Source organism: Vipera berus, assembly GCF_964194415.1.
Source record: "Vipera berus genome assembly, chromosome: 7".
NCBI classification, from domain to species: domain Eukaryota; kingdom Metazoa; phylum Chordata; class Lepidosauria; order Squamata; family Viperidae; genus Vipera; species Vipera berus.
In genome coordinates, this window is record NC_138209.1 from 68,436,754 (window position 1) to 68,461,168 (window position 24,415).

The 24,415-nt window shown below is 41.4% G+C and overlaps 1 protein-coding gene across 2 annotated transcripts in view; it reads left to right on the top strand.

Annotated features, from left to right (window-relative positions):
- DLC1 (DLC1 Rho GTPase activating protein) overlaps window positions 1–22,514 on the top strand; it is a gene marked incomplete at its 5' end in the record, with an annotated part of 305,940 nt that extends 283,426 nt beyond the window's left edge. For both annotated transcript variants that reach the window (XM_081333189.1, XM_081333190.1), the window contains 11 exons: window positions 1,497–1,560; window positions 4,416–5,830; window positions 6,969–7,145; window positions 11,129–11,288; window positions 12,956–13,154; window positions 14,701–14,914; window positions 16,133–16,247; window positions 17,006–17,224; window positions 19,740–19,957; window positions 21,091–21,264; window positions 22,306–22,514. In XM_081333189.1, the coding sequence (XP_081189315.1) occupies window positions 1,497–1,560; window positions 4,416–5,830; window positions 6,969–7,145; window positions 11,129–11,288; window positions 12,956–13,154; window positions 14,701–14,914; window positions 16,133–16,247; window positions 17,006–17,224; window positions 19,740–19,957; window positions 21,091–21,264; window positions 22,306–22,426 (3,076 nt within the window). In that variant the 3' untranslated portion in view covers window positions 22,427–22,514. The remainder of the gene's footprint in view (window positions 1–1,496; window positions 1,561–4,415; window positions 5,831–6,968; window positions 7,146–11,128; window positions 11,289–12,955; window positions 13,155–14,700; window positions 14,915–16,132; window positions 16,248–17,005; window positions 17,225–19,739; window positions 19,958–21,090; window positions 21,265–22,305) is intronic.
- Between the last annotated feature and the right edge of the window lie 1,901 nt (window positions 22,515–24,415).

Sequence of the window (24,415 nt, forward strand, 5' to 3'; positions counted from 1 at the left end):
GTGATGTGACCAGAAAAAAAGTCATATCTTTGCCTTTCCAGCAAGTCATTATATGTAAATTAAAAAAAAATCATACTAATAATAAGTTATGATTTTGGTATTTTGAAAGTTCAATTCACAAAGGAACCTTTAGTTACTCTTTAGTTGTTAGAAAATATTTATTTTCTTGATGATTCAGTGTATAATCCAGCACATGGTTCAGGTCAAATACACAACCAAATATGGAATTGTGTGTTTCAGGGAGCTACACAATCTACTATCCCTCTAGCTTTCTTTCTTCTGAAGGGAAGAAAAAAAGGGGTTCCTAAAATTAAAACAGTCCAGATCAGTTGTTATCTGTGGCCCTGTAAAATAAATTGTGTAGTCTTCTCCGTGTGATGGGAGTGCTGATATAGAATAAAAAGGTAAAGGTTCCCCTGCACATGCGTGCTAGTCGTTTCCGACTCTAGGGGCCGGTGCTCATCTCCATTTCAAAGCCAAAGAGCCAGCGCTTGTCCGAGGACGTCTCCGTGGTCATGTGGCCGGCATGACTAGACTACCTTCCCACCATAGTGGTCCCTATTTTTCTACTTGCATTTTTACGTGCTTTTGAACTGCTAGGTTGGCAGAAGCTGGGATGAGTAACAGGTGCTCACTCTGCTACACGGCACTCGGGATTCGACCCGCCAAACTGCCGACCTTCTGATTGACAAGCTCAGCGTCCTAACCCACTGAGCCACCGCGTCCCTTGATATAGAATAGCTCAATGTAAATAAAATCCCTAGGGCAGGGGTAGGCAACCTTGGCTCTTTGACTTCAACTCCCAGAATTCCTGAGCCAGCATGGCTCAGTATGGAAACCTCTCCCTTTCCCCTCAGCATGGCTGGCTCAGGAATTCTGGGAGTTGAAGTCCACGAGTCATAAAAGAGCCAAGGTTGCCTACCCCTGCCCTAGGGGACTGAATTTCTGTTGGTTAAACAGCAATAACAATTCCTGGTGTGCCTTGAAGCTCAGTGTCATTCTCTTTCAATTCCACTTAGTACTATACAAAAGCGGGTTGCTTATTGGGAAGTGATTTACTATCATCATGAATATCAAGTGCAGCATTCCTAAAGTTTTCTTTTCCCTAAAAACTACTGGTAGTTTTCCACAATGGGGACAAGAACCTTGTATATTGCTTGCATTGCAGCTGTTCCAATGTAATGACTTCTAGTTGAACAAGTTCTCCTTTATGGTTTTGATTCACAAGGAGCTGATGTAGTAAAGGTGCCTCTGTTTTCTTGCCTTTCTGTCTCACCCATTCTACAAAGTCTGATATCCAGCCGATGTAGCATGGAGCTAATTAAACAGAAGTGTTTTGTGTTTGTTTTTTTTAAGGTTCTTCTCTGCCTAGTTTCCGTGTAAATAAGCTCAGCGAGAGCTTTTGCAATAATGCTTTAGTCAGAAGAGCAGGTAGCACAGAACGAAATCTTTTATGTTAATCTTGTTTATTTTAATTTTTTTTATTTCTTCTGTAGGCGTTTAAATACTTTAAACAAGTGTGCAATGATGAAACTAGAAATCAGCCCACATAGGAAACGAGTAAGTATATTTGACAAAACTATTGCAACATTTGTAAATAATTGATGGGAATAACCCTGAAAACGCTCTTGTAAGCCACATCTATATGTATAAACATAAAAGGAACACTTGGTCTCCTTTAGGAGTGTTTTACCACCCATGCAAGAGACAGCACCGCTTGGACAATTCCTTCAAGTCTTTATTAGTCTGTGTTGTTAATTATTTTATTATAAAGTTAAAGTTCACATGCCAAAACTGACCTCTTTGGTCAGGTTCTTTTATTTTAAAAGTATTAATATGGGTTTGAATAAGCTTGTGGTTTTTTTTCCAAGGCGACACAAAAGGGTATTCTAGCTTTCCCTGCCATGAAAATAAAAAAACAACCAGGAATCGTTTAAGGCAATATTTGGTCCCAAAACCTGTCTGATGTTTTGTTCTTCATTTCAATATCTGAAGGGCTACAGAAATTGGCAATAGGTAGATGAATAGCATTTTCTTTTAGAAGCATTTATGGCGATGCCTACTTTTGTTCTATTTTGCATTATTTCATCAGTCGTTAAAACTACATCGGCAAAATTTCCTTCTGCCCAAATAAAGATAATAGTTAAAACTGAATAATCTAGAATGCATGGGACTCATTGGTTCTCATTAGTGTGCCTGATACAACCCGTTACGAGAAGGTCTCTTTTCTGCTGCTAAGTTATTCAATTTTTCTGCATGATATTATAACTGGACAGCGTATGAGATAGCCTGGCCTTCAGGGTTTTTTTGTACTAGGAATGTCAACTGGTATTTATAAATCCTGCCGTTGCCGTTGTATTCTAAATTGGTAGTACCCTCTGCCAAGAACTACTATTAATGCTTGCTTTCTGCGACTTCTCTCTGTCTTTCAGTTATCACACGTGGGGTAGCCTCCAAAATGTCCTGTGCGCTTCCCTAAATATTTCAAAAATATTACCGTTTCTTGATAGATAAGACCTGAAAATTTCCTTTCTGCACAGTAGGACAGAAACTGGATGAAATAAAAAGTGTAGATTTTTATTTTATTTTTATTCAGCTTTGCAGTTAGTAACCTTTGGGTCACACACGCAATGAAATGATGATATAAACTACCATTAAAAACGTAACATTTTGGAAGCAACCATTAGAAAAGCCTGCAATAGTTTGCAAATAGATAAAACAGATTCCACTATATGCTTGAGGGGAATTGTTGACAGCCTGTAGGTTAGGGAAACCCCTCAGTTCTTTGAAAAAGAAATTCGTAGCAGTTTCTTTAGTCAAATGTTTGCAATAACGGTAAATGCCCAAGATGAATTAGACAATAATAAAGCAAAGAAATTCTAATATCAACAAAAACCCCAAAGGAGGGAGGGAGGGAGGGAGGGAGGGAGGGAGGGAGGAAGGAAGGAAGGAAGGAAGGAAGGAAGGAAGGAAGGAAGGAAGGAAGGAAGGAAAGAAGGAAGTCTTAATGTATTAATATGTTTTAATGAAAAATCACACTTGGTGAAATACCTACAATCATAAAGGTTAGATCAGGACATTCACCAGGATAGCAGCCTCTCTTCATCTCGTACTTTGTTGCCATCTAATAGATATCAATCAAAGAAACTAGCATGGGAGTTCAGATGATGAACAGAATAGGAAGGCAAAAGCCTTTCGAAGATGATATAAATATGGTTATAGTAGATTGGTTGTATATTTATAGAAGTTATTGTGCTGCATACTATACAGATTACTTGGCAAGTGAGAAATGTTGTTATAGGGAAGAAGGGAGAGCAGGCCATCCCTTAAGGTAACTAGGTCACAAGCCAGAAATAAACAAATATATATATAAAAATCAAACAAACAGGCAAGTTACATTCCAGTGGCCTTACATGAGTCAATACTTATCAGAAGCATTAAGTTCCACTTGCTGAATGTGTTTTTTTCAAGGACACAGTTCTTGTTACAGTAGTCATTAGTTAACCTGGAATTACATAGGGATGGGCAGCTTCTGATGAAGATTTTTAGAAAGACATTTCGGATATTTCTCAATCTGGAGAGTCCTGGCTTCAAGCAGTCATGGAACTGAAGAATTAGGACATGTTTGTGCGATTAGGCACAAGATTTGAAGAAAAATTCTAAGTGTTTTATAGACAGTGATCAGCCCTTTAAATGGTTCGCAAAGGATTGAGAGACAGTGACGTTGTGCCTTCTGTAAAACCACTTGGATAACTTTTTTTTTTTTAAATGAAAGACCTCATCAACCACCCACTTTGGTGGACTTGTGATGTGACTGGAAATGGGACTAGATGCGCAGTAATGCTTCATGCAGTGAAACCTAATGAATCCCTTTAGTTCTTAGCTGAGCTCATTTGCAAGAAAGTATATAGGACCTAAGGGACGCGGTGGCTCAGTGGGTTAGGACGCTGAGCCTGTTGATCAGAAGGTCGGCAGTTTGGCGGGTCGAATCCCGAGTGCCGCGTAACAGAGTGAGCGCCTGTTACTCGTCCCAGCTTCTGCCAACCTAGCAGTTTGAAAGCACGTAAAAATGCAAGTAGAAAAATAGGGACCACTACAGTGGGAAGGTAACAGCATTCCGTGCGCCTTTGGCGTCTAGTCATGCCGGCCACATGACCACGGAGACGTCCTCGGACAAGCGCTGGCTCTTCGGCTTTGAAGCGGAGATGAGCACCGGCCCCTAGAGTCGGAAACGACTAGCACGCATGTGCGGGGGAACCTTTTACCTTTACTTTTATATAGGACCTACAAGAACAAACGTATACCTAATTTTGTAGCCAGATCGTTTCCTAGAATTCTCACTTAAGTTCGGCCATGTTGGCTGCAATTCCTTACCAAACCATTGAGCTTACTCATTGTACTCTGTTCTGTTGCAGAGTGAGGATTCAGATGAAGATGAGCCTTGTGCAATCAGTGGAAAGTGGATGTTCCAGCGAGACAGCAAGAGGTGGTCCAGACTAGAAGAATTTAACATTTTCCCTCCAAAGTTTGATATGAATTCCACCTCCCCAGAAGTGGCTCCTCTTAGCAGTGCAACCAGTCACGAGAGCATGCTGATGGAGCAGGGTGAACATCATGAGATAGCTTCCATCCACAGTACGAGCAGCAACAACAGCCACCCATCTACCTCCCAGAAGGATGCAGTCACCTCCAGGACAAACTCAGTCATTAGCATTACCTCTTCAGGAAAGCTTGTGGAAAATGAGGGCAGTCTGCCCTCCACTAAAGAGTTGCCAAGTTTCAGTTGCAGTGTGAAAGCCAACGAGAAGAACACCAAATCCAAAACCAGAAGCCTGCTAAAGAGGATGGAAAGTCTGAAAATAAAAGGCCCTCATCACGGGAAAAGCAAAGCTCCTTCCAAGCTTGGCCTAATCATCAGCGGTCCAATTTTGCAAGAAGGTATGGATGAAGAGAAACTAAAGCAACTTAACTGTGTGGAGATCTCCACGCTCAATGGCAATCACATCAATTTCCCGATGGTTCGCAAAAGAAGCGTTTCCAATTCCACCCAGACCAGCAGTAGCAGCAGCCAGTCCGAGACAAGCAGTGCAGTTAGCACTCCCAGCCCCATCACGAGGACACGTAGCCTCGGTGCCTACAATAAGCGTGTGGGAATGTACCTAGAAGGCTTTGATCCTTTCAACCAGTCGACATTTAATGATGTCATGGAACAAAACTTTAAAAACCGGGATAGCTTTGCAGAGGATACTGTCTTTTTCATCCCTGAAGACCACAAACCTGGAACATTTCCCAAAGCCCTCTCCAATGGTAATTTTGCTCCACCAAAGAGTAGTTCGGTGAACTGGAGAACAGGAAGCTTCCACGGGCACGGACATCTTTCTCTCCGGCGTGAGAATAGTTCGGACAGCTCCAAAGATATGAGCATAGGAAGGAGACGCAACTCCTCCAGTTCCGTGTGCAGTCGCCTCAGCATTTATGACAACGTGCCAGGTTCCATATTATATTCTAGCACAGGAAATCTGGCTGATCTGGAGAATGAGGACCTCTTTCCTGAACTTGACGACATCCTGTATCACGTCAAAGGCATGCAAAAAATTGTGAACCAGTGGTCAGAGAAATTTTCTGATGAAGGAGACTCTGATTCAGCTTTAGACTCTATTTCTCCATGCCCTTCTTCTCCCAAGCAAATCCTGCTAGATGTGGACCATGATAGAGCCATGCCAAGTGATCTTGACAGCACAGGAAATTCATTGCAGGAAACCGAGGAGGCTGTAGGAATCCAGGAGAGAAGGGATTCTGGGGTGGGGGCATCACTGACGCGTTCCAACAGGTCAGTGGACAGATTTTAATCTTAAGAAGAGTAGCAGATGTTAGAGTAAAGTCTATTTATTTATCCACAAGTGCGTCAGTATTTTTAATATGCAGATTTATTAATCAAACGTGGATGTTGGGCATAGAAAAAAAAATATTATCCTGCCTTTTATGCCAGAGGGTAGAAAAAGTTCAAGGTCAAGAATCAACTTAAGTAGCCTGTCATGCATAACTCTCAAGTTGGTTTGAAGGAAACTTCAGGATTTTAATGAAATGAAAGGTAATTTTAAAATACCTTTCATATTTACTAGGCAGGGAAAAGAATAATTTGGAACAATGTAATGAAATCCTTTCCTCTGTGGGAGATGTCTTCCAGATGTAATTTTAAAAAGTGCAACGATTGTAGGCATCAAGAAAAGTTTTCAGGATTGATGTTCTCCAAATAGAAAATAAATAGGCATATTTATTCTTGAAAAACCACAGGTTGATGTAGCCAGTAGCCATCCACTTGGAAATAGCTCACATCAGAATATTTTTGGCTTGATAAAGGACAGTGCAATATATTCTTACATTGCAGCTGTAGTGTTTTGGTTTTTCTAAAATAATCAAACCAGTTATTTTTATAGACTACAAGATTTTTGTGCTTGACGATTATGTTGCAGAAGCTATACAGAAATTAATTGCCATTCCTTCAGCTAGAACACACTCTATAAGAAGGGATGTGCCGTTACTAGGGGTGACACTGAATAATGCTTAATTACCTTCTGTAGAATTAAGAAAAGTTAGATCATCCAAGTATGGTAGTTCAGCTGCCTAATATGGCTGATTATTTTATCATTGAATGCCCAATTATTTTTTGCTATCATGTTCTGTGCAGGTAAAATTCTTACCGTATAAACATTGTCTAAATGTCAGCAAATACTCAAACATTTGACAATTCACACAAACTCTAGTACCATACCTTCTGCACAAACAGATTAAAAAAATTGAATATCATAGAAATGTGAGCTTCTGACATAATAAGATTGTTTAATAATTTCCATAGGTAAGTCTATATTGGGATACAATTCCACTCAGTTGCTTCGGCTTTTCCATTTGTTTAAACCCGTCTGCGTGGTCCAAAATCATTCAGTGTTGTTTCTTTCTTTTTTTTAAAGACACAGAATGAGGTGGAATAGCTTCCAGAGTTCCCATCAGCCCAGCTTAAGTTCAGTAGCCTTGCAGATTGACTGTCAGTCCGTTACACAGATGAACTTGCTGCAAAAGTATTCCCTCTTGAAATTAACTGCACTCTTGGAGAAATACACACCTTCCAACAAACATGGATTCAACTGGTAAGGAGGAACAGCTTACTAGTCAGAATTGACAAATAGCAGGAACTAATGTTAATTCTTGATCCCTATCCAGCCCAACTGATTTTTTTATTTTTTATTTTTTTGCTAAAGTGGGGAAATGCATTGGCTCTGAAAGGATAAGAATTGGGTTTTTTTAAAAAAAATATTTAACAGACACCACCTGGCCTTAAGGATTACATTAGATATACAAACATTTAGGTCCACTGGCTAAAGAAAGGTAGAAGTAGAGGTTCCCCTGCACATGCGTGTTAGTTGTTTCCAACTCTAGGGGCCGGTGCTCATCTCCGTTTCAAAGCCGAAGAGCCAGTGCTTGTCCGAGGACGTCTCTGTGGTCATGTGGCCGGCATGACTAGATGCCAAAGGCGCACGGAACGCTGTTACTTTCCCACTGTAGTGGTCCCTATTTTTCTACTTGCATTTTTACGTGCTTTCAAACTGCTCGGTTGGCAGAAGCTGGGACGAGTAACAGGCGCTCACTCTGCTACGCGGCACTCGGGATTCCACCCGCCAAACTGCCGACCATCTGATCGACAAGCTCAGCGTCCTAACCCATTGAGCCACCGAGTCCCTATTACTGGCTAAATAGTACACTCCAAATGAAAAATGTTTGTTTAAAAAAATCAGTTCATAATTTCCATTTGTAGAACAAAGTATTTTTTCCCATGGGGCATAGAATTTTAATTGCTATTTCAACAACTTCTCCTCCCCTACTCCCTTTTGTCTAGGATTGAGTATTTTAAGTCCATCATCAGAGCTCTTCCTATTCAAATGCTGTTATGGGAACTGTGCTAAATTCAGAAGCTGTTTGTCTTTGACCAAAATAAGCACCGAGCAGTTTGCATGCTTAAGATTCTCAGTGGGCACCGCAATATGTGTCCGTTTCATTTTCCATTGCATTTCACCCCTGTGTATTTTAACAAAATGAAAGCTACACATATGCTTATATCAATAACACTCTTTCAAACTGTGGAAATATAAATGAGGTGGGGTGCTCATGTGTGAACCAGTCATTCATAGGCCCAAAAATAATCATACCATTGAGTTAGAATTTCTTTGGCTTTTGACATTCCTAGGTCTGCTGTGTCACGAAAGCTTTCTGTTGCTCTCCACTAAAAATTCTGAAATGATTAAGTAAAATAGCAGAGCTCTGATATATTGGATAGTTGAAAGCCAACGGAAAGGCCTTTTTACCCAAGTGGGTAGAAGCAGTGGTTGGAAAGGAAGAGGTTGGGGGAGGTCAAGTGGGGGCTGTATCTGAAAAGGCCATTTGTCGAAATGAAGTTTATTTCTGGCAAACACCCATGTATTACATCAATTTCCTGCTGTGACACAAGCTGGTGGGTGGTAGAATATGTCTGAGGGCTTTCTAAAGCAAATCATTTAGTAGACAAAAAGATCATTGTTCACGTGTCCATCTTCCCCCCCCCAAGGGTCCCGAGAAAGCAAGATTATAAAGGGTCATTGGCTGCTAGATTTGTATTTGATTCTTATTTGTGTTGTCACGGCCACCCTCGTGTTCTGCTGTACCTATTGGCCTGGCAGATTAACTCAGCAATTACTACTATATTCATTGATTTATTCTCTGGTTACCTCTTAAGGCATTTTTGATGTGACCGGTTAATTTGTTCTGGTGTGGCCCCAAAATTCAAAATAGATTTTGTTTTTTGGTTTTTTTTAAAAAGTCAGTACTGATATTGGCATACTGGCTAGAAATTATTTCTAAACTAAAGGGATGTATTTCAAAGGAAAGACAGTCAGCTGATGGAAAATAGAACAACAGGTTTAGTTCAGATGGTGATAGTGCAAGCAAGGAGTATATTTGCTTGCTTTTCAAGGCTCCACTGCTGAATTTTTGAAAACAAGTGAAGAAAGTGCTGACTCTTTAGTTGGTTCAAGGTTTCTATGCCCAGTGTGGCTAATATTGAAATATTGTAGACTGTGAATCTAACTATGGATTGCATCATGATGATGATGATGATGATGATGATGACCACCGATCAGAGAATGTCGATTGGTGGCCCCCAGGGGGAGATCCTTCTCTGTGGGCGCCCCGGAGCTGTGGAATCAGCTACCGGTAGAGCTCCGGATGGCGCCCGATCTTCGCTCCTTTCGTCGCGATCTCAAGACGTTTCTGTTTGTTCAAGCCGGCCTAGCCTGATGGGGATTGGTGGGGTTTTTTATTTTTGGTGTCTTAATTTTAACTTGGTGTTTTAGAATTTTATTCCAATTGTTTTAACTTGGGCAATTATTTAATCTCTTTTTAATGTTTGTATTTAGTATTTTATTCTGCCCTGTGAACCGCCCTGAGTCCTCAGGGAGAAGGGCGGTATACAAATATTATTAAATTAAATTAAATTAAATGATGATTGGAGACTTTAGAGCAATACCTAAAGGACTCCCACAGTATCTGGAAATGCTGCATTTATCAGACCCGAATATCCTAATTTTAAACAAAACCATCATGCTTGGAACTGCCTGTATTCTTAGATGCTGGTTTGAATTCTTAAGTTTCCATCAGTCTTAATAATAATAATAATAAATAACAATAAACCTTTATTGTCAAACTACAACATGTGTACATTGAGATTAGCTGAGCCTCCCCCCCCCCGTGCTCTCTCCCCCCAACACACAGTGACAACAAACCCTCCATCCTACCACACCATGTGAACCAACTACACCACACACCGGCCTCCCAAGTCAATTCTGCATAAATTCACAGAGATTATATCCCATTCAAAAGCCTAACAGCCCACGGATAAAAGCTATTTTTCAGCCTGTTGGTACGGCTGGCTATACTCCTATATCTCCTACCGGATGGTAGGAGAGTAAAGAGATACCGTCCAAGGTGTGAGTCATCCCTGAGAATCTTCCTCACTCTTCCAAGGCAACGAGCCCTGGCGAGGTCATCCAGTGGTGTCAGGGGACAGCCCACAATGTCTTGTGCTGTGCTCACTACCCTCTGTAATACTTTCCTCTCCGCGGCTGTCAGACCAGCATACCAAACCACAATACCATACGAGAGGACGCTCTCTATAGTAGACCGGTATAGTCTTACCGTTAATCTAAGTGTAGATTACCCACATATAAGATAACAACAACAATAACAGCACTGATTAAAGTACAGGTAGTCCTTGACTTACAACCACAATTAAACCCCCAATTTTAGTTGATAAGCGAGACATTTGTTAAGTGACTTTTTTGCCCCATATTACAATCTTTCTTGCCACAGTTGTTAAGTGAATCACTGCAGTTGTTAAATTAGTAGCACAGTTGTTAAGTGAATCTGGCTTTCCCATTGATTTTGATTGTCAGAAGGTCGCAAAAAGTGATCACATGATCTGGGACACAGCAGCGTGAGTCAGAAATGTGAGTCAGTTCCCAAGCAACTTAATTTTGATCACGTGATCATGGGAACGCTGCAACGGTGATAACTGTAAAAAATTAATAGAATAGAGATTAGAATAGAATAGAATAGAATAGAATAGAATAGAATAGAATAGAATAGAATAGAATAGAATAGAATAGAATAGAATAGAATATCTTTATTGTCATTGTGTAACTCACAATGAAATTAATGGTCATAAATCACTTTTTTCAGTGCTGTTATAACTTTGTAAGTCAAGGACTAGCTGTACCAATAAAGTAATTACTTCAACTATACTTATGAAAATATTTAAAAACTGTTCATGGCTCTTTTCCCTAATATTACACTTACGTTTTAAGGGATTTTTTTTCCCATGTCTTTTTCTTAACCTAGCAGAATGCTGCAAATTTCACTGCCTTTATCAGGTTTCCTATGCTGCTATTCTCAGTCATGTGAGGTGTTTTCTGGCACATTTTTTTAACCCACAGCCAAAGAGTTCGGAAAGGGAAGCACGTGGTGCATATTTGAGAGAAGCAACACAGACGACTGACTATAAAGACACAACTTTGTTTATGAAATTATTTCTGATCTTCTACAGGGCTGTGCCAAAGTTTATGAAAAGGATAAAAGTCCCAGATTATAAAGATCGAAATGTGTTTGGCGTTCCCCTAATAGTTAATGTCCAACGTGCCGGACAACCACTTCCGCAGAGTATTCAGCAAGCTATGAGATACCTTCGTAACAACTGTTTGGATCAGGTTAGTAGTGTCTTCGCCCTGGCCTAGGGTTGGGATCTTCCACTGTTACAAAGGTTCACTTCCTGTTAGTGCTGAAGCTGCATTGTTTAAGTTTCTCTATTAGAATTATAGATCAGGGGTAGGCAACCTTGGCTCTTTTATGACTCGTGGACTTCAATTCCCAGAATTCCTGAGTCAACCATGCTGAGGGGAAAGGGAGAGCTCTCCAAGCTGAGCCATGCTGGCTCAGGAATTCTGGGAGTTGAAGTCTGGCTGACTCAGGGATTCTGGGAGTTGAAGTCCATGAGTCATAAAAGAGCCAAGGTTGCCTACCCCTGGTGTAGATAGTCAAGTCAATATATTTAGGATTAGATTGTAGTCCCTCCCCCCCCCCAAAAAAAAATATGTCAAAAAGATCTATGTTCAAATATCAATGTCTAGGCCAGGGGTTTCCAACCCCCAATCCATGGACCAGTACCAGGCCGCGGCATGTCAGCAGCTGGTCTGCACAAACAAGCCAAGCCCCATCCGCGGGATGCAGGCAACACACAAAACCACGCACCCTCCGGCCTGTAGAAAAACCTCTCTCCACGGAACCGGTCCCTGGTGCCCAAAAGGTTGGGGACCTTTGGTCTAGGGCCAGGGGTAGGCAACCTTGGCTCTTTTATGACTCATGGACTTCAACTCCCAGAATTCCTGAGTCAGCTATGGTGAGGGGAAAGGGAGAAGTTTCCAAGCTGAGCCATGCTGGCTCAGGAATTCTGGGAGTTGAAGTCCATGAGTCATAAAAGAGCCAAGGTGGCCTACCCCTGACCTAGACCATCTAACCATTGAAGCACAACATTGTTTAAATTTTAAAAATCAGATACTGGATCAGTATATGCCGTCAGCTTACAACCAAGGCCATATACAAGTAGCCCTCATCTTAAAACAATTCGTTTAGTTCAACCGTTCAAAGTTACAACGGCACTGAAAAAAGGTGACTTATCACCGTTTTTAACAGTTATGACCTTGGAGGCATCCCCATGATCATGTGATCAAAATTCAGACGCTTGGCAACTGGTTCATATTGATGACGGTTGCTGTGTCCCGGAGTCATGTGAACCACCTTTTGCGACCTTCTGACAAGCAAAATTAATGGGGAAGCCAGATTCGCTTAACAACCAGGTTACTAACTGATCCACTGCAGTAATTCACTTAACAATGGAGGCAAGAAAGGTCGTAAAATGGGGCACACAACTCACAACCAATGTCTCACTTAAGCACAGAAACTTTGGACTCAATTATGGTCATACGTCGAGGGCTACCTCTACATAGCCCATTTTTTTGGGGTTCTACTAATCGAGTTGAAATGTTCATTTATATTGCTATTCCATGTATGATATGCCGTACAATAAATAAATAAATCCCTTAAACAGTTTTATTGTCAGCCATCCACTTCGCCTCTCCTATTCAGGCGTACTAGCAAAAAGAGCTAATAGACTAGCCTATGCATGTTACTTTTTAATACAGGGAGACATTTTCCACGTGAGAACTAATATAAAAAAAAATATAGGAAGGGCTGTACAACCTGTTATTTAATCCCCAAAATCAGATACTGAACTTAATCCCAGTGCCACGGGTAAAGGAGTAATTGGTAACAGGTTCCTCTTTTGTGTAACACGGAACACTTTTCTTTTGTTGCGCAGGTTGGCCTTTTCCGAAAATCTGGAGTCAAGTCAAGAATCCAGGCATTACGACAAATGAATGAGAATGCAATAGGCAAAGTGAATTACGAAGGGCAGTCTGCTTACGATGTGGCCGATATGCTCAAACAGTATTTCCGCAACCTGTCAGAACCTCTCATGACCAACAAGCTTTCAGAGACTTTTTTACAGATCTACCAGTGTAAGTCACCGATGTTCATAACCCGTCTTCCCTTAAAGGGCCCAGACAGAATAAAACGCTCACAAAATTTGCCCTGCTCTGATTCAGACTCTCTTGACCACAGATCAAATGTGCAATTTAATTTCCCATCATTTTGCAGGACCCAAAATATATCAGCTTGTCTTCCACCCCTTTATCAAATTTTATGCAGTAAATCAAGGCAAAGTGTGGCATAGAGTATTTGTTGCGCCTTGTAACCATAGCATTGTGTGACGGTCACCTCTACCAGGGCTTTTCAACCAGTGGTACAGGTACCACTTGTGGTACATTGGCACCTGGCAGGTGGTACGTGACCAACCTAGAAAAGTGGTAGCAGGGGAGGGAAATGAGCTGAACCGGTGGCAGCACCGCACAAGCCTGAGCGAGAGACGGCTGGAGCTGCAGGGCTGTCAGGGCTCAGCGGAAGCGCCAGGCTCCAGCTGGAGCTCGGCACTGATCCTGGCGCTTCTGAGCCCAGAAGAAGCGCCAATCAGCTGGAATGTTGCAGCATCTCCAGGGTCTTGTGGTTTACATTCAGATGCTTGGCAACTGATCCATATTTATGAGGGTCACAGTGTCCCAGGGTCATGTGAAGTGACCAAAATCTGCTGCAACCACCCAGCAGAGGGGGGGGGAATAAAAATTAAACATCACCCCACCCCACCCCCGCTGCCAATCCTCAACAGAAATGCTCACAACAATGAAAACCTTGGACAGGAGGAAGAGCGCCGCCATGTGGGCAGGCAGGTGTCTTGCTCAGCTGTGGCTTGGGCACTTTTTTCAGTGCCATTGTAACTTTGAACAGTCACTAAGCAAACTGTTGTAAATTGAGAACTACCTGTACTTCATCACTTTTTTCCTTTTTTTTTTGTCATCAAGTTTTTGACACCTTGCCAGGCAACTGGTGGTCCTCGGATGTTGCCATATCCTAAAAGTGGTACAATGGGTGAAAAGGTTGAAAAGCCCTGATCTCTACTGTACAACTACAGATTTTTTTCTTTGCTCTGTCATAGTTTATCTGCTTCTTGAAGCACAACCTGAATATTTTGTTGGGTCAAATCAGGAATAGTTTAAGGGCTACTTATTTTAACTGACTTTCCAGTTAAGGAACATTTTTTCACTGGTGTATACAAACCTTTATTTCAGTTCTTGTTGATGGAGTTTAATGATAAAAGTATCTGCTGCTATGTCTGTTCACAAAGTGAACAATCTAATTTCTAAAAGCCCTTTTAGCAATTCTGCTGCTCTCAGAATTAAATTCTAAATTTAGCTCTGGAATATTCAGGGCTTTGTTTTACCCTTGAGTCCCTTGCTAAGCAGGAAATACCTGAGGGCAGTTACACTGTTGACCTAAAACAAAGAAGCAAATTCTTTCATTTACCATGAATGGTATGCAGCACGCTAAAGGAAATCACTTCAGACTATAGTCAGAAAATAGCCAAAGTTAAAAGAGTTTGCTTTGGGATGCATTCATGCTGCATGGGTGGAAAATCAATGAGTTGATGAGAAGACTGCTAATTTTGTGCAGATGTGCCAAAAGACCAGCGCCTTCAGGCAATCAAGGCAGCCATTATGCTTCTACCAGATGAGAACAGAGAAGTCCTACAGATTCTCCTGTATTTTCTGAGTGATGTCACAGCTGCTGTGAAAGAAAACCAGATGACACCAACAAACCTGGCGGTGTGTTTAGCACCGTCTCTTTTCCACTTGAACACCCTTAAAAGAGAAAATTCTTCTCCAAGGTAAGTCTCCTTATTGTTCTACCTGAGTTCCAATACTAGTGGGCTACTACACCATTGAAGAAGCTTTTCCTTTCAACTCTCACTCTTTTTTTTTTAGAAAAAAAAAGTTTCTACCACACTGCTTTCTGTTTAATTCGCTATTCTTATATAAGATATTGATTTTATTTATGTAGGGCTATGATTTATGCAGGGACGCAGTGGCTCAGTGGGTTAGGACTCTGAGCTTGTCGATCAGAAGGTCCGGCAGTTTGGTGGGTCGAATCCCAAGTGCCGCGTAACAGAGTGAGCGCCTGTTACGCGTCCCAGCTTCTGCCAACCTAGCAGTTCAAAAGCATGTAAAAATGCAAGTAGAAAAATAGGGACCACTACGGTGGGAAGGTAACAGCGCTCCATGTGCCTCTGGCGTCTAGTCATGCCGGCCACATGACCACGGAGACGTCCTCGGACAAGTGCTGGCTCTTCGGCTTTGAAACGGAAATGAGCACTGGCCCCTAGAGTTGGAAATGACTAGCACACATGTGCGGGGGGAACCTTTACCTTTATGATTTATACAAACCACCAATTTCAGAGACTGAGTGTTGCATGTCATCATGCCCACATGTTATCTCTCAGTTCTCTTGCCAAAAAGAAAATTATTCAACATCTGTATGTGAAAGCTCTGGAATCATCGGGCTGGAAGGGACCTTGGAGGCCATCTAGTCCAACCCTTTGTTCAAGACAGGAGACTTATGCCATCCCAGTCAAGTGGTTATCCAGTCTACATTGATATTTCAAAAAAAATAGAAGACTGGTTAAAGAGGTTGATTTTGGCTTGTGAAACATCTTAATTTTATATAAAAATAATTAACAATACAATCAGATGAATAAAGACTTGAAGAAAGTCTCATTTTCCTGAGTGATGCTTCCCTTTGTGGGTGGTTTTTAATTTCAGAATAAGATTGCAAAGGAGATCAATGGGGCTTGCTTCTATTTCAATACATGTAGATATGGATTATAAGAACATTGATCAGGGCCATTTCCATCAATTATACCATCCATGACAAGTGGAGATGCATGAGGGAAGCTGAAAATAAATACACTTAGATGCAGGAAATCAGATATAAAAAATAAGTTTTGGATGCAGTCCTTACCTTTTGCTTTAATTATTCATTTACAGATCAGACCAAGTAGTGCATTCTGATCTACTTTTATTGATTAGTCTTGTTCATTAATTGATAGGGTGATGCAGAGGAAACAGAGTCTGGGAAAACCGGATCAGAAAGACTTAAATGAGAATTTGGCTGCAACTCAAGGCTTAGGCCACATGATTGCTGAGTGCAAGAAGCTTTTTCAGGTGAATATTTGTCTATTTCCTCATTTTAACATCTTGAACTAGTGTTCTGTACAGGTTGTATCTTTGTTCTTGATACCTAATGTTCTTTCTGGCAGCTACCCTTTCTGGAAAGCAACACAAAGGGCTTACAATGGACAATTATCTTAAAAAATACTTTGCAACTTCTAATTTTGTGTGTGTGTGTGTGTGTGTGTGTGTGTGTGTGTTGGGGGGTTGCGTTTGTGCGCATGCCCTTCAATGAAGGAAGAACTACACAGTATTTCTGAGGAGATCAGATATGGTTCTGCTGTCAACAAAATGCTGCCGTGTTATTTACAGTTGCCTTCAGAACAAAAAGGGACGTGGTGGCTCAGTGGGTTAGGACGCTGAGCTTGTCGATCAGAAGGTCAGCAGTTTGGTGGGTCGAATCCCGAGTGCCACGTAACAGAGTGAGTGCCTGTTACTCGTCCCAGCTTCTGCCATCCTGGCAGTTCGAAAGCACGTAAAAAATGCAAGTAGAAAAATAGGGACCACTACGGTGGGAAGGTAACAGCGTTCCGTGCGCCTTTGGCGTCTAGTCATGCCTGTCACATGACCACGTAGACGTCCTTGGACAAGCTCTTCGGCTTTGAAACGGAGATGAGCACTGGCCTCTAGAGTCGGAAACGACTAGCATGCATGTGCGGGGGAACCTTTACCTCAGAACAAAAGCAAATGTTGGCTCGTCATGGGAACCTCCCATTATTTACTCCCTGTTTTATTCATTTCCTAAATCTTAGATCCCGGAAGAAATGAGCAGATGTCGGAATTCTTATACAGAACACGATCTTAGACCCCTCAGCTTTGACGACTTGGGACGAACTAACAACTCGGAGTCTGCCAGTTATCATTCTTATATCCAGGACTGTATGGATGATTTTTTCAAGGAAATAAAGGATAAATTTAAGGGCTGGGTCAGCTGTCCAACCCCAGAACCGGCAGAACTTGCCTATAAAAAGGTACAGTATGTTGGCATATTTCTAGTGTTTGTGCATAAATTTTAGCAGACCAAATGTGATTTGAATGGTCGATCTCGTGCGTTGTCTTTCTGTAAACTTAGATAATTTATAGATGTTTGAATAGTGCATGTATTCTAAAACATGGCATGTTTTATTTTGAAGACCTTTCTATCATTCTTCATTAGATACAGGGGTGTCAAACTCAATTCCATTGAGGGCCGCATCAGCATTGCGGTTGCCCTCAGGGGGCTGGGTGGGTATGGCCAGGGTGGGCATGGCCTACTGGGTGGGCATGGCTAGAGTGCATATGGCCTACTGGGTGGGCGTGGCCAGCTCTACATCGTTCGCATCAAGGGTGCCTATGGGGGCCTGGGCAGGAGTGGGACAGATCTGAGGGTCTCTGGCAGAAGGAGGGTCTCTGGGCCGGGGCCAAGGCAGTGGGGGCCGTTCCCTCACTGTTTCCAGGATGGCTTCGCGGGCCACATGAAACCACTTCGTGGGCTGGATCTGGCCCCCGGGCCTTGTGTTTGACATGTCTGCATTAGAAGAATTGAAGGAAAAATGAAGGTTGTAGCAAATCTTAATATTTTGATTTGGGGTTGTCATGAGTCAACCACTGACTTAAATATTACGTATATAAAGTAATCCAATACATCAACAGGAGACAATTCTCCTCTGCCTATCTCAATCCCTCCAAGCCTTCCACCACTGATAATCCTCTAAAAAGTTGTGCAAGGTGTATTTTTTAGGCAAAAGATCAGAAAAGCTCCAGTGCCAGACAGAGTGATTCCTTCTCGATGGAAAGCCTGTGCTGAACAACTGACCCCCGTCTTTACTCAGCTTTTTCATAAATCGCTGGAGGGGATTTATATCCCTTCTTGCTTTAAACCTTCTACCATCATCCAGGTTCCTAAGAAATCTCCCATCAGAGGGCTGAAGGACTACAGACCGGTTGCTCTGACATCTCTAATCATGAAGACCTTTGAGAGGCTAGTGCTGGCCCACCTGTAACTCATCACAGATCCACTGATAGACCCCTTTCAGTTTGCCTGTCAAGCAAATAGGTCAGCAGACAACGCTATCAACGTGTCATTTTTATGCTGTGTTCTGCAACATCTTGAATCTCCAGAGACCTAATGCCCAGGCTTTTCTTGTGGACTTCAGCTCGGCATTCAATACCACCATTCCAGAAATTCCCTAAATTGATCTAGTTTACTGTACCTGCCTGTACGTGTAGGTGGATAATCAGGTTTTTGACCGATAGGAAGTAACAGATGAGGCTAGGGAAAATTACATCTAGTACCCAAGCAATGAGAACAGGTGTCCCTCAAGGCTGTGTGCTCTCTCCGATGCTCTTCTCCACCGCAGGGAAACCTCTGTTAAAGTTCTGAAGTTTGCAGACAATACAATGGTGGTTGGCCTCGTTTGAGACGATGACGAGTCTGCATACAGACGGGAGGTTGAACAACTAACTGGCTGTGTGGTGCAGCCATAACAATCTGGAGCTGAACATGCTTAAAACTGTAGAGATGAGGAATGGATTTTAGGAGAAACCCTTGTGTTTTACCACTACTTGCCATAACGGACAGCACCGCATCAGCAGCCGAGTCCTTCAGATTTTGGGGTTCCATAATCTCCCAGGACTTGAAAGGGACAGTTAACATTAGAACCATAATTAAAAAGGCACAACAAAGGATGTTCTTCCTGGATCCGCTCAGGAAATCCAGACCATCCCAGGAGCTGTTGATACAGTTTTACATAGGAATTGTTGAATGTGTCATATGTACTTCTATAACAGTCTGGTTTGGTACCGCAACCAAACAGGACAGGCCCAGACTCAAATGGATTGCAGAAGGGGGAAAAAAACAATTGCAACTACCCTGCCTTCCATTGAGTACCTGTATATTGCACAGGTCAAGAGGAGGGCTGAGGAAATACCTACAGACTCTTCACATCTTGGACATAAACTGTTTCATCTTCTCCCCTTAGGACGGTGCTACAGAGCATTGCAGGCCAAAATAACTAGACACAAGGGCAGTTTTTTTCCCTTGGATCATCAATAGCTAATTCTCACACTGCTGTCTAATGTTTATGTATATTTACCCATGTAGTATGGCTGTTGTGTTAACATTATCTTTCTTATTATCTTCTTTACTACCCCATTTTGCTGTTGTTGTTGTTGTTATTGTCGTCATCATCGTTCTGCAGAGCTTCTGCACCAAGACCAATTCTTTGTGTATCGAATCACACTTCACCAAATAAAACATTCTAATCCATCAATATGATAATGGCTCTCTCTCAACGTTGCTACATAAGACTGTCGTTGGTGTCATTGTACGCCCTGTGTTCTCTGCCAAACTGGCTGACCCAAAATTTTCATTGTGGCATAACACAGTCAGAAGTGTCTTGATCTTTTATTTTGAATCAGTGTGCTTCCATTTATTCAGTAACAATTGTTCAAGAAAAGGACTCTTGCATAAACACGATTAACTCTTTAGCAACCATGTATTTGTAGGTTTGTGAAGGCCCACCTCTACGGCTGTGGAAATCCGTGGTTGAGATCCCGGCAACTCCTGAAGAGGTATTAAACCGCATTGTTAAAGAACAGCATCTTTGGGATGAGGACCTGTTAGATGCTAAAGTAATTGAGACTTTGGATAGCCAGACGGACGTTTATCAATTTGTACAAAACAATATGGCTCCACACCCAGCAAGAGACCATGTCATCCTCAGGTAACTGTACAGTGATGTCAGAATCCATTTATATTTCATTTCTAACTATCTCTTCTGTGTAAAACCCAAATCTCAAACACACACACACACACACACCGAATTCTGCCATTCCCAAGGAGGAGAGGGAACAAACATGGGGTTTTATTGCTTTCACTTCCTTTCCTTAAGTGTAACCTTTTGTTTATTCCGCCTGCCTGCTATCCATCACAATATAACCAATTGCTTTCTCACTACACATTTCCTCTTATCTTATGGGCAGCTAAGAATGGGGGGGGTGGAAGGAGAGGAATGAAACCCTCCAGAATCTGGTTTGTTTCTCCAGATGGAATGTGAGGGGGTGGAACTGATCCTGCTATGAGTGGACTGATGTCTCTCCTCTTCCCCTCTTCCCACGAGGGGCTTATCATCTGGAACTTGGCTGATCCAGAACTGACTGAATGAACTGTGGGGGTAGGGCTTGCTTGGGGACATTTAAAAATATCGATCTGTGAAGGGATTTCTCAGATCCTGCCTATTATGCCTTCTATCTCCTATTTCTTAGTCAAAGTTCCTACTTGGAAAACCTTGTTCTCCAAGAGTCCTTCTTTCTTAAGATGTGGGCTGAAGTGGGTTCTGACACTTTCTTAAGGTCAAGTTTCCGATGGAATGAGCTTTTCAAAGGACTCCGAGGCGTTGTTTACCTTAAAAGTCTTTTATTAGCCCTATGCCATCGGCAAAGCTTGCTAAGAGAAGCTGGAATCTGAATTCCACTCCCCTTAGGACAGTATGTTAGCCACAATTCTCCTCCTTTTCATTGCTGTCATTAATCACATTCTCCAGTTAATATGAAGGGTCAGTTTTCCCTTCTGTTGGACAACCCACCAAATTCTTCTCTTCTCTTATTTCATAACGGCCTTGAGAGACATTCTTCCTCCTCCCTCCCAGCAATAACTAATTCTAGCTTTAACAGTAACACACAAGTTTAACATATGAAATAGCTGCTTCTTCATCTTTTCTCAAAGCAAGAACATTCGATGTCAGCAGCATTGACACTTAACCTTTAGCAGCTGGGAATATAAACACCTCTGGATAAACTTGCTCATCTTCCTTACATTCTCATCCATTCTTACAGAAGTTGTGTTTGATTCTAACAGGACATGGAGAACCAACCTCTCTAAGGGAGCATGCGCCCTCTTAAGTTTCTCCGTGGACCATGACCAGGCGCCTGTCCTTGGCGTTAGAGTGAACGTGCTGTTGTCCCGGTATCTTATTGAACCTTGCGGGACAGGAAAATCCAAAGTCACCTATATGTGTCGAATTGATTTAAGGTAAATTATGTCCTCTATTTTCATTAGGCTGGGCAGGGAAATTCTCTCTCTTAGTGTCACATGTTTGGGGAATGAAAAGTTACAGTGCCCAAAGCTAGTTACTGTATTTTGTAAGACAGTACAAGCAATGGTGGTCTCCAGATACTTTGAATAATCGTGATCTTCTAGCATGGTCATTGGCAAGGGACTGTGTAAATGAAAGATTCTGAAAGGCTGCTTTCCATGTAGAAAAGCCAATTATAAAACTAATTGGAATTGCTTCTTTTTCATTACCGATTGGCACTGTTGGCTTACCGATACTAAGGGTTCCAAAGAAATTTCCCTTATTACCTGACTTACTTTTTTTTTACTTTTTTTAGAATCTTTGAATAAATGTCTTGTGTATGTTTAAACAATAGAAACCATGCTTCTGTTTTTGGAGAATGCATTTGGGGCTAGAGACAGCCCCAAGATTGTTTTGTAGATGTTCCTTTAGCAAGGGCAACAGATTTCTTGGGAACAAGAGCAGGTGGAAAGGAGCAACCTTGCTTGTTGCCTGCTTTTATTTGCAATTTATTTGTTTGCCTGCTTACCACAGCAGCCTTTTGTGCCCGAGTGCCCACAACATGCTTTTAAATCAGCTCAAAAGACTTGCCTACCAAAAAAAGATGGTTTCGTCTGTTTTTGCAAATTCTGCTTTCTTTGGGATCCTAAGTGGAGATTTTGGGTGAAATATATATATATATATATATATATATATATATATATATATATATATATATATATATATATATATATATATATATATATATATATATATATATATATATATATATATATATATATATATATATATATATATATATATATATATATATATATATATATATATATATATATATATATATATATATATAATTCTAAAAGGCCATCATTCCTTGAGGCAGCCTTACAGGCTTATTATCTCTTTGATTGTTTCTATTCCATACTTCTTTACTAATAGGAAAAAAGTTTTTTGGGAGAAAAGCAATTTAAATCACACCTTTTTTTTTTTTGAAACAGGGGACACAAGCCTGACTGGTACACAAAAGCATTTGGACACTTATGTGCAGCTGAGGTTGTGAGGATTAGAGACTCTTTCCTTAATCAAAATCTTGAGGCCAAGGAAGCAACGTCCAGGTGACGGACCAAGTGGACCAGCAGAGAACCAGCCTATGTAGAGGTTTTCAGGAAAGGCTGATTATCCGCCTTAGGACGGATCATATATCCATTATGTCCTGAAGAGAAACTTTCTGGAATGGGTCTGAGATTGTCCATCAAAATTACGTGACTGTCCCTCGCGTTTTTAAAGCTGCTTTTTTTTTGTCTGTGTTAGGCCTATAGTGTAGGTCTTAACTGGAAAACTTTTGGATGGTGCAAGTTTTTTTTTTAAGGTAAAATTAATGTTGCTTAGGTGCTGTGAATTGCTTCTGAGAAGCAAAGCTCTAAGACTTAAAATATATTTCTGAAATATAGTGAAAATTATTCATTCCTGTATTACGTTAGCTTTATGTAATGTATCTGTGTGTCATTTGTTGAGGGACTGTTGCAGCCACTGGATTTGGTGTGTTCCTCAGTGGATTCTCACGATAGTAAGTGAAGGAAGGTTTGCACGAAGGCAGAGGCGTGAATGATTGTCTTAACTTGTTGACTGAAGTATAAGGAGCCAGAATGATAGAGTGTCTGGTACACTTGGAAGGCATTGGGAAGAATTTAGCAGGTGGCGGGGGGGAGAATCGGCCTAGAATCCGATTGGTCCGAGAGACCATTGCAAGCTTCAAGTCTTCATTCCTCTGAGTTCTTATTACTCCCATGTGTATCTCAAAATTGAAACGTGTGGGCTGTATCAGCCAGGGCAAAGAATGGTTGAAAAAGCAGAACACTTGAAACTTATTTAAAAATGCCAGATATATTTCAGTGTGTGTCTTTTGTATGGCAATAATTTTGTTATGTGCTCCTATTTGAAAGCTCTTGGCTTTTCATAGCTGCCATATGAGGATATCGGCCACCTCTTTGCCATGGTCAGACTTTATATTATTTGGAATACTTTAATAACAATCTGTAAAAGAGCATTTCAAGAAAAAATGTGAATGAAGTGGCAGCTCCATTAAGTCTTTCCAAGACTGAATGTCTTGGGAGGAAAAACAGCACATCGAACCTGATATATAGGATTCCAAGAGATGGTTTGGGGTGTGGAATGACATTCACACAGCACCTAATCTGTGTTTATTCTTGGTGCATTTGGTGGCCCACAGTTGCAGCAGGCTTCATGTGTGCTAACATCCCCAAATCACTTTTCCTACAACCCATTCTTTTAGAATCCATTCACCTGTTACGATACAAATGGAAGCCTAAACAACATCTTTGTTTAAGTAACATAGGAATAAATGCTTGCAGTTTGAGGACAGGGCCGGAACTGCTTTCCGTAGCTGAAAAATATCATAACTGGAACATTATAAAGTTCTAAAGTGTTTCAGCATAGCAGATACTCCTAGGAGTTAAACATATTCATATGACCCATTCCATTGTAACCATATAACCTCATTTATCGACATGGTTTGGAGGAAAATATCCTTCAAATTTAGAAGCAATGTAGTTAGGTAAAAATGAATATTCATGCCACAAAATTGTATGACATAATGCAAAGAGCTGCAGGTTAAAATAAGCAGGTTAAAATGATCAACAGTTCTATTAATGAACTTTCTACAGGACATGCCAGTAATATAAGCTAGAGCAGCTGTGATAGCAGTAATAAATGAAAATAGGAAGATACAGGTAGGATGTTGTCATTTTACTTGTCTTTAAAACTACAGATTAACTGTACAATGTTTTAGGGGGATGGAGGGGAATCAAAAGGGACGCGGTGGCTCAGTGGGTTAGGACGCTGAGTTTGTCGATCAGAAGGTCCGGCAGTTTGGCGGGTCGAATCCCGAGTGCCGCGTAGCAGAGTGAGCGCCTGTTACTCGTCCCAGCTTCTGCCAACCTAGCAGTTCGAAAGCACGTAAAAATGCAAGTAGAAAAATAGGGACCACTACGGTGGGAAGGTAACAGCGTTCCGTGCGCTTTTGGCATCTAGTCATGCCAGCCACATGACCACGGAGACGTCCTCGGACAAGCGCTGGCTCTTCGGCTT